Source organism: Elephas maximus, chromosome 20, assembly GCF_024166365.1.
Source record: "Elephas maximus indicus isolate mEleMax1 chromosome 20, mEleMax1 primary haplotype, whole genome shotgun sequence".
NCBI lineage: Eukaryota > Metazoa > Chordata > Mammalia > Proboscidea > Elephantidae > Elephas > Elephas maximus.
This window is the reverse complement of record NC_064838.1, coordinates 38,763,632-38,776,698: the sequence shown is the minus strand read 5'-3', so window position 1 is coordinate 38,776,698 and position 13,067 is coordinate 38,763,632. Positions and strand designations below refer to the sequence as shown.

The 13,067-nt window shown below is 41.3% G+C and overlaps 1 protein-coding gene across 7 annotated transcripts in view; it reads left to right on the top strand.

Moving 5' to 3' along the window:
• The window catches only part of NR2C2 (nuclear receptor subfamily 2 group C member 2), a 128,803-nt gene extending 115,763 nt beyond the window's left edge, over window positions 1-13,040 (top strand). For all 7 annotated transcript variants that reach the window (XM_049863010.1, XM_049863009.1, XM_049863006.1 and 4 more), the window contains one exon: window positions 6,491-13,040. In XM_049863010.1, coding sequence (XP_049718967.1) covers window positions 6,491-6,665 — 175 coding nt within the window. In that variant the 3' untranslated portion in view covers window positions 6,666-13,040. The remainder of the gene's footprint in view (window positions 1-6,490) is intronic.
• Window positions 13,041-13,067: the final 27 nt, after the last annotated feature.

The following is a 13,067-nucleotide window of genomic DNA, read 5'->3' as shown; positions in this document are numbered from 1 at the left end:
AAGTTTGATAGTCTATTTATGCCAGAAATTAGGACTCCTAAGTTTGCATCTGTTTTTTTTTCTGTGATCTTTATGGTTTTAGTTTTTACATTTAGGTCTTTGATACATCTTGAGTTAGTCTTTGTGTATGGTGTGAGGTATGGATCCTATTTCATTTTTCTGCAAATAGATATCCAGTTTTGCCATCACCGTTTGTTAAAGAGACTGTCTCTTACCCATTTAATGGATTTTGAGCCTTTGTCAAAGATTAACTGCCCATAGGTGGGTGTATTTATTTCTGGGTTCTCAATTCTGTTCCATTGGTCTGTCCATTGTACCAGGATCAGACGGTTTTGACTATTGCAGCTGTATAGTAGGTTCTGAGATCGGGAAGTATGAGGCCTCCTACTTCGTTCTTCTTCAGGAATGCTTTACTTACCCAGGGCCTTTTTCCTTTCCATATAAAGCTGATGATTAGTTTTTCTGTCTTGTTAAAGAATGTTGTTGGAATTTAGATCAAGATTGCATTATATCTGTAGATTGTATTGTTTTTACAATGTTAAGTCCTCTTATCCATGATTCATGGAATATTTTTCCATTTATTCAGGTCTCTCTTGATTTTTTGCAGTAGTTTTCTTTGTATAAGTTTTTTACATCCCTAGTTAGGTTATTCCCAAGTATTTTATCTTTTGGGGGCCATATCAAAAGGTAAGCAGTTCAAATCCACCAGCCACTCTATGGGAGAAAAGTATGACAGTCTGCTTGTATAAAGATTTACACCCTTGGGAACTCAGTGGGGAAGTTCTACTCTGTCCTGTAGGGTTGCTGTGAGTCGAGATCAACTTGCTAGCAGTGGTAATGGGTATCATAATTGGTATTGTTTTCCTGATTTTCTTTTCGGAGTATTCTTGTTTAGTGTAGAGGAATCAACTGATTTTTGTATGTTCATCTTGTATCCTGCAACTTTACTAAATTTTTCCATTAGTTCCAGTAGTTTTCCTGTAGAGTCTCTGGGATTTTCGATATATGGGACCATATCATCTGCAAGTAGGGATAGTTTTACATCTTCCTTACCAATTTGGATGCCTTTTATTTCCCTTTCTTGCCTTATTGTCTAGCTAGGACTTGCAGTACGACACTGAATAAAAATGATGATAAAGGGCATCCTTGTCTAGTTCCCGTTCTCGAGGGGAATGCTCTTAGTCTCTCTCCATTGAGAATAACGTTGGCTATTGGTTTTGTATATATTCCCTTAATTATGTTTAAGAATTTTCCATCTGTTCCTATTTTCCTGAGCGTTTTTATCAAGAATGGGTGTTGGATTTTATCAGTGCCTTTTCTGCATTGATTGAGATATGTGATTCTTTTCCTTTGTTTTATTTATGTGGTGAGTTACATTGATTGATTTTCTACTGTTAAATCATTCTTGCATACCTGGTATGAATCCCACTTGGTTGTGGTGTTTCTTTTTGTTTTGTCTTGTCTTTAATATGCTGTTGGGTTATGTTGGCTAAGATTTTGTTGAGAATTTTTACGTCTATATTCATAAGGGATATTGGTCTATCATTTTCTTTTTTAGTGGTGTCTTTGCCTGGCTTTGGTATCAGGGTTATGCTGGCTTCACAGATTGAATTCGAGTGTGTTCCTTCCTTTTCCTATGTTCTGGAATAGTTCGAGCAGGATTGGTGTTGACTCTTTTCTGAATGTTTGGCAGAACTCTACAATGAAGCCGTCTGCACTGGGGCTTTTTTTTTGTGATCTCTTGACTTTCTTCTTTTTTTATGGGTCCGTCTAAATTCTCTACTTCAGCTTGTGTTAGTACAGGTAGGTAGTGTGTTTCCAGAAATTTGTCCTTTTCTTTTTGGTTTTCAAATTTGTTAGAGTACAGTTTCTCATGGTATTCTAATTTCTAGTCTGATCCTTTTTTATCTCAGTTTGTTCTGTTATAATGCCACCCATCTCATTTGTTATTTTGGTTATTTGCATCTTTTCCCTTGTCAATTTGGCCAGTGGTTTGTCTGTTTTTACTGATTTCAAAGAACCAGCTTCTAGTCTTGTTGGTTCCTTCTATTGTTTTTCTGTATTCTGTTTCATTTATTTCCCTTCTATGTTTTTTCTTTTTTCTGGTGACTGGGGGCTTTTTTTGAATTCTTTTTCTATTTGTTCGAGTTGTAGGGTTAAGCTGTTGATTATGGCCCTTCTTTTTTGGTGTATGCTTTATTGCTATAAATTCTTCTCTGAGCACTGCTTTTGCTGTGTCCCACAGGTTTTTGTATGTTGTGTTTGAATTCTCATTTGATGCTAGGAATTTATTTCGTTTTTTATTTCTTCTGTTACTAAGTGATATTTAAGCAAGATATTCAGTTTCCATGTATTTGATTTTGTTCCCCTGTTCTTCCTGTTACTGATTTCTAGTTTTATAGCATTGTGGTTGGAGAAAATGCTTTGTATTATTTCAATGTTTTGTAATTTATCGAGGCTTGCTTTGTGGCCTAAAATCTGTTTTTTTCTGGAGAATGATCCATCTACTTTGGAAAAGAATGTATACAGTGCTGCTGTTGCATGGAATGTTTTGAATATGTCTATGAGGCCAAGTTGGTTGTTTTATTTAGATCTTCTGTATCTTTGTTTCTGTTTGTTCTGTCCTTCATAAGAAGTGGTGTGTTAAAGTATCCTACTATCATTGTGGAACTGTCAGTTTCTCTTTCCAGTGCCGTAAGTTTGTTTTATATATTTTGGATCTCTGTCATTGAGTGTGTAGGTATTTATTATGGTTATATCTTCTTGGTGGATTGTCCCTTTAATCGTTATACGATGCCCTCCTTGTCTGTTATGATGGATTTGATTTAAAGTCTGTTTTATCAGAGATTGATATTGCCACTCATGTTCTTTTTTGGTTACTGTTTGCATGACATATTTTTTCCCATCCTTTGACTTTTAACCTATTTCCGTCTTTGTGTCTAAAGTGTGTCTCTTATAGGCAACGTATTGATGGGTCATTTTTTTAAATCCATTCTGCCACTCTCCCTTGACTGGTGCATTTAAACCATTTATATGCAGTGTGATTATCGATAGGTATGCATTTACTATCGTCATTTTGTTATGTTTTGTTGTGGTGTTGCTGTTTTCTTTGTTCCTCTTAATTTTCTGTGCTGAGTTCTTTTTTTTATGTATTTTCTTTTCACCTCCCTCATTGTTGTTGGTTTTGTATTTACTGAGTCTTTTATAGCTTTCTTCTTTAGTGAGTAGGTTTATTAACTTTCTTTGCGGTTACTCTGACATATTTACCTTTATCTTCTTAAGTTTAAAACAGTCTGGTATTTCTTGATATCGCCATGACATGCTCTCCATATAGAAGTTCTGTGTCTACACCATTTATTCCCCCTTTTTGTTTTGGAAGTTATCGTTGCTTACAGATTGACCTCTCTGGTTCCCTGTTTTTAGTTTTATAGCTTTATTTTACTTTTGAGGTTTCTCTATCTGGGTTGGCATCTTGATGATGCCGTTGTGTGGCCTACTCTCAGGTTGTTGTCTGATGTCGGTTCTCTATTCAAAGGACTCCCTTTAATATTTCTTGTAAGGATGGTCTGGCTTTTACAAAGTCCTTTAATTTCTGTTTATCTGAGAATGTCTTAATTTTGTCATCATATCTGAGAGACACTTTTGCAAGGTATATGAGTCTTGGTTGGCAATTCTTCTTTCAGGGTTTTATATATGTCATTCCATCGCCTTCTTGCCTGCATGGTTTCTGCCAACAAATCAGAGCTGTTTTAGTCTCACTGAAGTTCCTTTGTAGGTGATCTTTTGTTTTTCCCGAGCTGATCAGAATTCTCTGTTTAGCTTTGAACTTGGAATGTTTTATTTTGATATGTCCTGGTGACTTTCTTTTGGGGTCTGTCCTGTATGGGGCTCATTGAGCTTCTTGGATGGGAATCTTCTCATCTTTCATGACATTGGGGAAGTTTTCTTTCAGCAGACCTTCAGACGTTCTCTCTGCTTTTGTCTTATCTCCTCCTGTTCTGGGACTCCAATCATGCATAACTTATTCCTTTCATAGTGTCCCACATAACTCTCAGGCTTTCTTCATTTTTTTCATGCTTTTTTCTGATGGTTCCTCAAACAAATTGGTATCAGGGGATTTGTCTTCTGTTTTGCTAATTCTTTCTTCCATTGTTTCAATTCTACTTCTGTACCCTTCAATTGAGTTACCAATTTCTGACATTTTATTGTTAATCTTCTGGATTTCTAGTTGCTGTTTTTGTATGATTTCTAATTGTCTATTTGTCATTCTTTTTTGTATTGTTTTCCTGAATTCTTCTAGAGTTTTGTCTGTGTTTTCCTTGATCTCTTTGAGGACCCTATTTATAATTCCTTATCAGGAATTTGAATTCCTTATCAGGCAGTTCCGTTACCAGCTCTTCCTTAGGAAGATTTTCTGCACCTTTATTTGGTCACTTGGCTGATGTCCTGTTTCTTTATATGATTTGATACTGTCTGCTGTCTCCAGCATAAAGGTGTTATTTATGATTTTTTGTTTTGATATATCAGAGCTGGCGGGTTGGGTGTGCTTCCATGATCACTAGTCTGGCGGCACGGGAATGTTCTCTGCTTGCTCCCAGGTAGGCAGTCAGCAGTGGGCAGGGCAAGCCCTCATTGCTCTTCACTTTATGTGAGATGGCTGAGGGGTGGGTGGGTGACCAGGAGGTGTGGAGGTGCTCTTTCTCCAGCAAGGGACTCTTTCTCTCCAGCAGGGGAGGGGCAGAGCAGGCAGCCAGGGGTGTGGAGGCACTCCCTCCTGCAGGGCAGGGTGGGGAAGTCAGCCAGGGGTTGTGCAGGTGCTCTGGTCGGGGGAGGGGTGGGGTAGGTGGCCAGGAGTCACACAGGCACCCTGTGCTTTTCCCCAGTGGGGGGGGGCATGCAGCCAGGGATCAAGTAGGTACTCTCTCCCCTCCAGCAGGGGAGGGGTGGGATAGGTGGCTGGGGAGGGGGAAGAGAAAAAGGGGGGGGTGGGGGGGTCGTCTGCTGCTCCCTGTTCGTCCCCTGCTCTACCGGTCAGGTACTGCTGCTGGAGAGTCCCTCTGTCTCTGGGTCCCAGTTCCCTCCCTGCTCTGTGTACATCAGGATCCCTGAAGTTCTCATCCACCTTCCTGTACTTTCCCTCCTTAGCTCCAGTTCAGGTCCTGCTCTACTTGCTTCACTCCGGGTATGTCTACGCAGTTTGTTTCCTATTCAGAGTTCTGTGATGTTGTCTCCCTATGCTCCTCACCCAGTGTCACTGCTGGCTTTGTCTATAAATGGCCCCGCTGTGCTGGACTGGCTGGCAGGGCACCTCTGCTCCGTATCTCTCCCTGTTTGCTGCTGTCATTCAGTTTCTTTTTCCAATCAGTGTTTCATCTAATTCTATATCCTTTCATTTGATGCTCAAGTTTCCAGAGTTGTCATCTGTTATCTGTTACATCCTGTTTCGTGGGTCTTTGCTGTAGAGGGACAGCGTGTTACGTCTGGCCAGGCCGCTGCCTTAAATCCTCCCTGAAATACAAAAGGTTTTGTCAAAGAAAACTTTTTTTCATTTAATACACAATGACCATACATTCTTCTTCATCCTTTTCTGTGGCTAAGGAGATACCATAGTTTCATCAACATTTCCCTGCTAATGAAAATGTAGGTTGTTCCCAATGTGGGGCTGTGATAAAGCACTCTGCAGCGGGCATCCTTGCCCATGCTGCTTTTACCCTTCTCTGGTGTTTCCAGGGATCACTTCCTGGATGTGGAGTGACTGGACCACATGGAACGCTTCAGGTACACAGGATCCAGCTGCCCTTCAGGACACCTCATGGCGTGCCCTTCCACCCATGGTTTCTCCAAAGTGAAAATCTTACTGCTTTATTTTTAATTATAATACTAAATGAACACTGGAAACTGGGCAATTCAGTAAAAGATTTTTAATAGGAAAAAACCACTCCAGATCCCAATACTCAGAGACCAACTATTAGCATCTGGCAGCAGGCCTCCACAGATTTCCTTGATACACACATGTACACACAAATACACAAATGAGACTGTGCTGCACTTGCGGCTTTATAACCTGTTTTTTTAATTTTGATTCAGCAGTATGTCATGGATAGCTTTTCATACTAACAAATATAAATATTATCCTTTTTTTTGGTGCGTCAGTAGCATTCTCTTATATGGAAACACCATACTTCATTTTAATCTGTCCCTTACAGATGGATCTCCAGGTCTGTCTGTCTGTTGGTTGTGGTGGGGGAGGGAAGTTATTATAAATAACAGTGAAGGGAACATATTTGTATATACATCTTTGCATACACTTGTTTGATTTTTATCTCATGATAAATTCCTACAAGAGGAACTAATGAAATCAGGAAAAGCAGGGGTAGGTCTCTTTGGTTCCATTCTGAGGAGTACAGACAGGCTCTGGGAAAGTCGTCCAGGACTAAGTCTGAAGGGTGGCCCGCAGCTCCCTTTCTCTTAACGCCTCTCCCTCTTACAGCTTGGCCCGGATTCTTGTCCGCCTGCCAGCACTCAGGCTGATGAGCTCCAACATAACTGAAGAACTCTTTTTTACTGGTCTCATTGGCAACGTTTCAATAGACAGCATAATCCCCTACATCCTCAAGATGGAGACAGCAGAGTACAACGGCCAGATCACCGGAGCCAGTCTATAGTGCACATTGCACATCTGCTGAGGGACAGAAGACACCTCCAGAATCATACAAAGAAAATAAAAGTAGTGGTATTTTGGTATGTGCACATATTTCCAGTATGTTAGCCATTTCCTACCTGGTTTCTTTCTATCTGTTAATCCCTGAAAATAGCAACTAAAAGACTAGTAGGATCCTTTCTTGCTATAAGAAATGTTTTAATGCCTTTCAATGACGTAGCAAATTTTGGAACAATCTTTTAACTCAGTTTGTATTTAGAAATTCTCAAAGGGCAAAAAACAAAAAATTTTTTATAATGTCAGAGACTAGTATTAAAACTAAAAGAACCTAAGAAAACAGTATGCGTGTATATATGTTAAAAATGTCCTTGGAATTAATAGCTACTAATTACCAGGGTAATAATATTAGCACTTTCTAAGCACTTCTTGTCAATGCGTAATGTTAGCAACATCTTGCCTATGGACAGGGCAAATGAAAACTATATGTCTTTTGCTGAAATGGTAATGACTTCTGTGAAAACTCACTAGGGTACAGGAGACAATCGTTTGTTTATGTGTAAGAAAAGAGGGCATCATTCCTAATTTTATGCACATATTGGTGGTGGTAAGCTAAATTCCTGTGAACAAACGCAAACGTGGCTTATTTACAGCATGAACTGAAAGGATGGTAGCACAGTCAGTGGCGGCCCAAACCAGAAGCTTCTAGCCACATAGTTGATGGCTATCAGGTTCCCTGACCACATGGTCCTGGTGTGTGATGGGTGGTCCACAGAGCCTATGGTTCTCTTCTGATGATGGTTCTCAGAATCAGATTGCATCCTAGTTAGAGATGAACTGCCAAATGAGACATGCAATTTCTCCAGCAAGTGAAGCCATCCCCAAATCGTCTCTGCCAGAGTGCGAGGCAGGTGGAGCCATCTGACCAACAAGTGCAAGGTGGGCATTTGGAGCCCTTGCCTGGATTTCCTGAGTTTGGCCAAGGGTGGCTGCATGTTGTTCAGATGGAGGAGTGGAGGCCTCCTTGGAGTTCAGGGTTCCTTCCTTAGTGGTTTCCATTCCAGACGCCTTGAGAGGCATCTGTGTTCTGCAGCACAGTCAGAACAGACTGGCAGTGGAGCTGTGCAGGGTCTGGCTGCCTGGCCCCAATGGTCAGGGCCTGGTAGAGCTGAAGGAAGGTCTCAGGACATTTTCTGTCTGTTGACCTTAAACATCAGAGTTTCTCAGAACACCTCCAGACTCGTCATCTCTGTTGGCTTTTATTGGTCCTGGCACATGGTGCACTTTGGTTCCCCCAGCCATAGGCCAGAAAATTGCCCGGGAGTACTTAAAAGGCAGACTGCTTGCTCCTTCAAAGCCAACCCTCACCTCCCAACATGATGTTCTTTCTCTTATGTTACACCCACTGAGTTTATAGCAGGAACAGAATACGGCTATAAGGAAGCTCTGTTCTAGGGTAGCCATCAACTCCACGGATATGAAAAAGCAGCATTTCCTATTTGGGGAAACTGGCAAGTCCAAGTCAGGTGCTTTGTTTTCTTCATATATAACCAGATTAAGAAAATAGATCCTGGAAGGCAAAATTTGAGCCTCTTGAACCTTTTGATCAGATGGTGTCCAAAAAGACGCCAGTACACCTCCCTCCTTGAAGTGCTTGGATCTGCTTGGGCACATGGGCGTCAAGGTCAAGCCTCATGAAGCCTGTGGGATGCCAGGTGGTACTGCCAAGCACCATGGCACCCTGTTGATAAGCGGAAGTTTGCCACAGGTTTACGGTAAAAAAAAAAAAGGATGCTTTACCCTGAAGCAGGTGTTAGCAGCACTTTATGAGTCGTTGTTAATAGAAAGTCAGTGGGGATAGGATCTCCAACTTCTAAATTCCCGTTTGGATTTAATTATCTCATTCATAGTTCATGCCTTGGAAGCAAATTTGGGAGGAGAGGATGGCCGTTATAAAATGATGGAAAGGATTTCATTTTGCCAGCTTAAAGTCAGAGTCACCACAAAAAACTAGCTAAGACAACAGAGTTAGGGTGGGTGTCTCATTTCTGCTTGAGAAGGATTTTAGTAGAGGGCATTTTGAAGCACGTTTTTGTATCTTACACGAAAGTTGCCTATTTTTCTGTTCTTTTGATTTTCGAATGTAAGCATGTCTATTGGTCATGTAGCAATTCCCTAGGAATACATGTCGTGTCACATCTTTCAGATCTGAGTTCTTGGTGTTAGTGACAAGGTTCATACCAGCCACCCCTCCTCATCCCCATACCACTCAGCAGGCAGGCCTGGGAGTCCTAGGTCCATTATGGGATTTAAGACTCAGACTGCCGTAAGATACTGGGGCACCTGAAGGAGCTGCTGTTTAAATATATTGGGAATAGAGGCAAAACTGGCAGACATGGAGCACTTGGACAAGAAAGTGCTGGACTCTGGTGAGGTAGCCCTGGACAAAACCTAGATTTAGCTTGGAAGGTTGCTGATTAGAATCTGGTCCTGCCCTTTAATCTCCTTTATAGGTGATGGCTGATTCCAGTGGGCCATTTTGGATTTTGAATACTCCCTCATTAATTGCCCAGGTCCTCTTGGTCTTACTGGTGAAGTGGCCTTTTCCTTAAGGATGACATCACACAACCGGAACACTCTGCCTGAAGTCATTTCTGGCCTTTGACTTGCAGGTCCGTCTCTTGGTTTTTTGTTTGCATTTATTTTTTATTGGGGAGGGGGAGAGGGTCAAACTAGTTAAGAGAGAAAAAAAAAAAGTTCTTTAGTTAAGAGAAGTAAACCCCAAAGTCCAGAATTATTTAAAGGGATCCTAACCAAATAATTGGGCTCCAGCTTTCACAAGGCTTCAAGCCCTTGTTAGTAGTTTGTGAAACTAGCTTTAGTGAAATGAGGCAAGCCGTCTGCCTGCTGAATCCGAGATGTGCCAGAGGTGGGATGTGCTGCCATGTAGCCTGTTCCACTCCCTTAGTGAGGAGAAGCACATGGCTAAGGGAGGTGGGGACAGACGCACGGTCACTCTGGGTAAGTGGGCCCTTTTCCAGAAGTATCTCATCTCAGATAATGCTGGGTTGATAGTTGTGTGTTGAAATTTGTGGAGTTCATTACATACATGCATTGAACAGGACAGGAAGAGACTTAGAAAAAGACCAAATATGTTACTCAAGCAAATAATATTTTTTAAGTTATTCCTGGATAAAGTCTTTAGGAAGTATGGTACCATCCTTCTAATTTGCAATGTGTACATGTGTGTTGGGGGTTACATTATTTATTGTCTAATCTCTGCCATAAGGCCATGGTTTGAGGTTCTTTGGTTATCTTGGTTTTTATATTTAATTTCAGGTGTAGTCACTTGTTTTAAGATGTGCTACATAATTGCCCTCAAGAGGGATTGTTTTTTAGTTTGTCAATGTCAGAATTAAATGTGAACTCTGAGACAGGATGCCGGTTATAGTGATCATAATGGGCACGCCCAACTCCTTGGTTGCCCACATGTAACAGCAGCTTACTCAAAAGAGCATAGACTTGCAGCCACACTACATACATACCTGTTTGCCTGCTTTTGGGGTAGCCACAGTAGGGAGCTAAGAATTATAAGGGCTCTAGCCATAACTAGTTCTCTTTCTCGGGGGGGGGGGGAAGGCCTAACCCTTTGGGGGAATTGCCACCAGAGCAGCCTTGACCACACCTGGCTCTACGGTCACCAGGCCAAGCCCAGCTTCTGTGGGCCTAAGCAGACTGGAGTCCAGAGGCTTACTGCCCACTAACAGTGTCAGCGGCCTCGTGTGCAATAGAGTCCAAGATGACATCTCAGTACGTGAGTCCAGTCCAGGAAAGTGTCATCTGATGCTCTTACCCCAGGCTGGCAGTGCCTGTAGCTCCAGGAATGCGACTTAGCTGGCAGGTCAGGTGTCCACACGCTCCCTTTGGTCCAACTCCCATTATCTAGATTGTGAGGCTTCTGAAATGTCTTAACTTTGATGTCATCTTTTAAAGCCAGTCCTTTACAAAGACAGGGCTGGTTTGGGTCTTTGGAGCACAGGGCAGGACCTCCTCATTGTGTGCCTCCTGCCAACATGCACTTCTGCGTGTCCAGTCCTGGATTCTTCACATGGTGTGCGTGAACAGGCTTATAGCTGTCTGACTGAATGAATGTACATGTGTTTATATCTCCTCTATATGTACAGTGTATATAGTGTGCCTATGTGTATATAGATGTATATTGTGTATACAGACATGTAGCCACGTATCCAAACTTTCTATTTTCTTTTTTAAAGAGAGTCTATGGTGTCGCTCATGTAAATTGACAGGGATGTTCCAAGGCCCCTCAGCAGGGGAGATTTGCTGGTGATCTTCTTAACTCCAGTTCCCCTTGGGTGAGCCAGGCTGGGAAGGGCCATGAATGGCCACTCTGCACAGGGAAAGATCCAGACAGAGAGGTTCTGACAGGATGACGTGTCTCTGTGTTCTCTCGATTCAGACGAGGGCCAAAAAGCTGGAAGACAGTTTATTATAATATCCAAAACTAGGTGGTGATTTTTAACCTGCTTTTCACATACCTATTTATGGCCCAACTGGAGGGAACATAGTAGTTAAAGCCATCGACCTTCCCAGACACTCAGTGCATCGAATGGTCCAGAGACAACATCGTGGTCCAAGACCCAGAATGGTCCATCTCGAGGGAGCTTGACTCCCACGTGTGGTAGCAATTTCCCACCTTCCTGTGATCAGTCAGCAAGGTGGGGGCACTGTCCTGCAACTAAATAAATAAAAATTCCCATCTGTCTAACACCAGCTAAAAAACATTAGATAATCTCTAAAAATAAGCATGAATGTTGATGGTTAAATTGTGGCAAATAAGCTACAAATCTTGAATTACTTCCCTACACATAAACGCATGTGAATGAAACCCATTGACTTAACACCTTTCTGTAAATTATGATTTAAAAATTTAGATAAAAATTCCATTTTGTATGGATACATGTGCCCATAAAGCTATAGATGCCACATTTTCCTTGTCCAGATCTATTCTGATGCATTTTCCCCCTTAATCAGGCCTTAAACTGGGGAGCCCCTGAGGAGGCCATGCCCAGCCCACAGTGCTGCTCACTGGCCCTGTGAGCAGGGCTGAGTGAGCACCCGGGATGCTGGCAGAAACCATTCGATAACCACAGAACTCACATACACAACAGCTGCATTTTCTTTTCCTTCTTTTTAAAATAAGCTATTGAAGTATTTGGAAACACTTCATGAGACCATAGTACTCAGTGCCTTTTGTGAGACGGTGGGCCATGTCACCTTCAGCTTCCCCCATTTTTGATGTAAAGAAAGCTTGTATTTCACTGGCCTCATCCAACAGTGATTGTTCGACCTTTCACATGTCATTGCTTGTCGTGACAATCACACTATTGAAGATGGCTTTCCAGTCAAAATGCAAATGAAATCTTGACAGTCTGTAAATGAATCTTTAAATGTTCCCTTGGGCTGTTTATCTTAACCACATTCTAAAAATAAACTGTGAGCTTAAAAATAAGAGTTTAGGGGAAGAGAGAGACGCATATGAGGTTTTTTTTTAATGCCCAGCTAGACTTTCAGTTACAAAACCAGTCATTTTGGCATCTCAGTATTTACACATACAACATAGAAGAAATGCTCAGCAACGTTTACCACTCCATTTACAGACTGTGTTAACGTTTAGTACTTGGAGAGCGTTTGGGAGCAGTCACTTTATGTATGACCAGCTGTCATTTTAATGACCACAGCATTCATCAGCTCACATGCTGCTGCCACATACAACTCAAGTGCTGGGGTATTTTTCTACAGTCTCCCCGTCCTCCCAATTACCTTGTAAACCAGTGTTTAACTAGTTTTATAACTACTAAAAAGCTGCACATTTTTCATAGTACAAACTGTAGTTTTTACTTGTAGTTTGGACCTCTCTGTTAAAATGTAGCTGTATTACCAGCCCTTTTAAAAGTCACCTGTTAAAGGAAAATTCGGATGTTAGATTTTCTTGGGACCGTTTCTGTAACCTCTGTCCTTTACAATATAGAAAATATTGTTTATGCCATTACATTTTAATTCCAGGTTTAAAACCTGTTGAAAGCTATAGCTTTCCACAGCTTCTTTCCCCCTGTGAAATCAGCTTCGTATGTGTGATGGCATTTAAAAAATAGCATGTTCTTTTTAAATTGAATTTTATATCTAATCAATGTCTTCAGTCTTGAAGAAGAATTTGCATTGTTGTGTTTGTATATAGAGTATTGCAGTGCATGAATTAGCTTTATGCATTTTATTAAATGCTGTTTCAATGTGGCATTATTGTTGTGGCTTAATACTACTACCTAAATGAGGTTTATACTATTAAAAGTGAGTTAAAGACTAATGTGTATCTCACTCATCATTTCTCCTA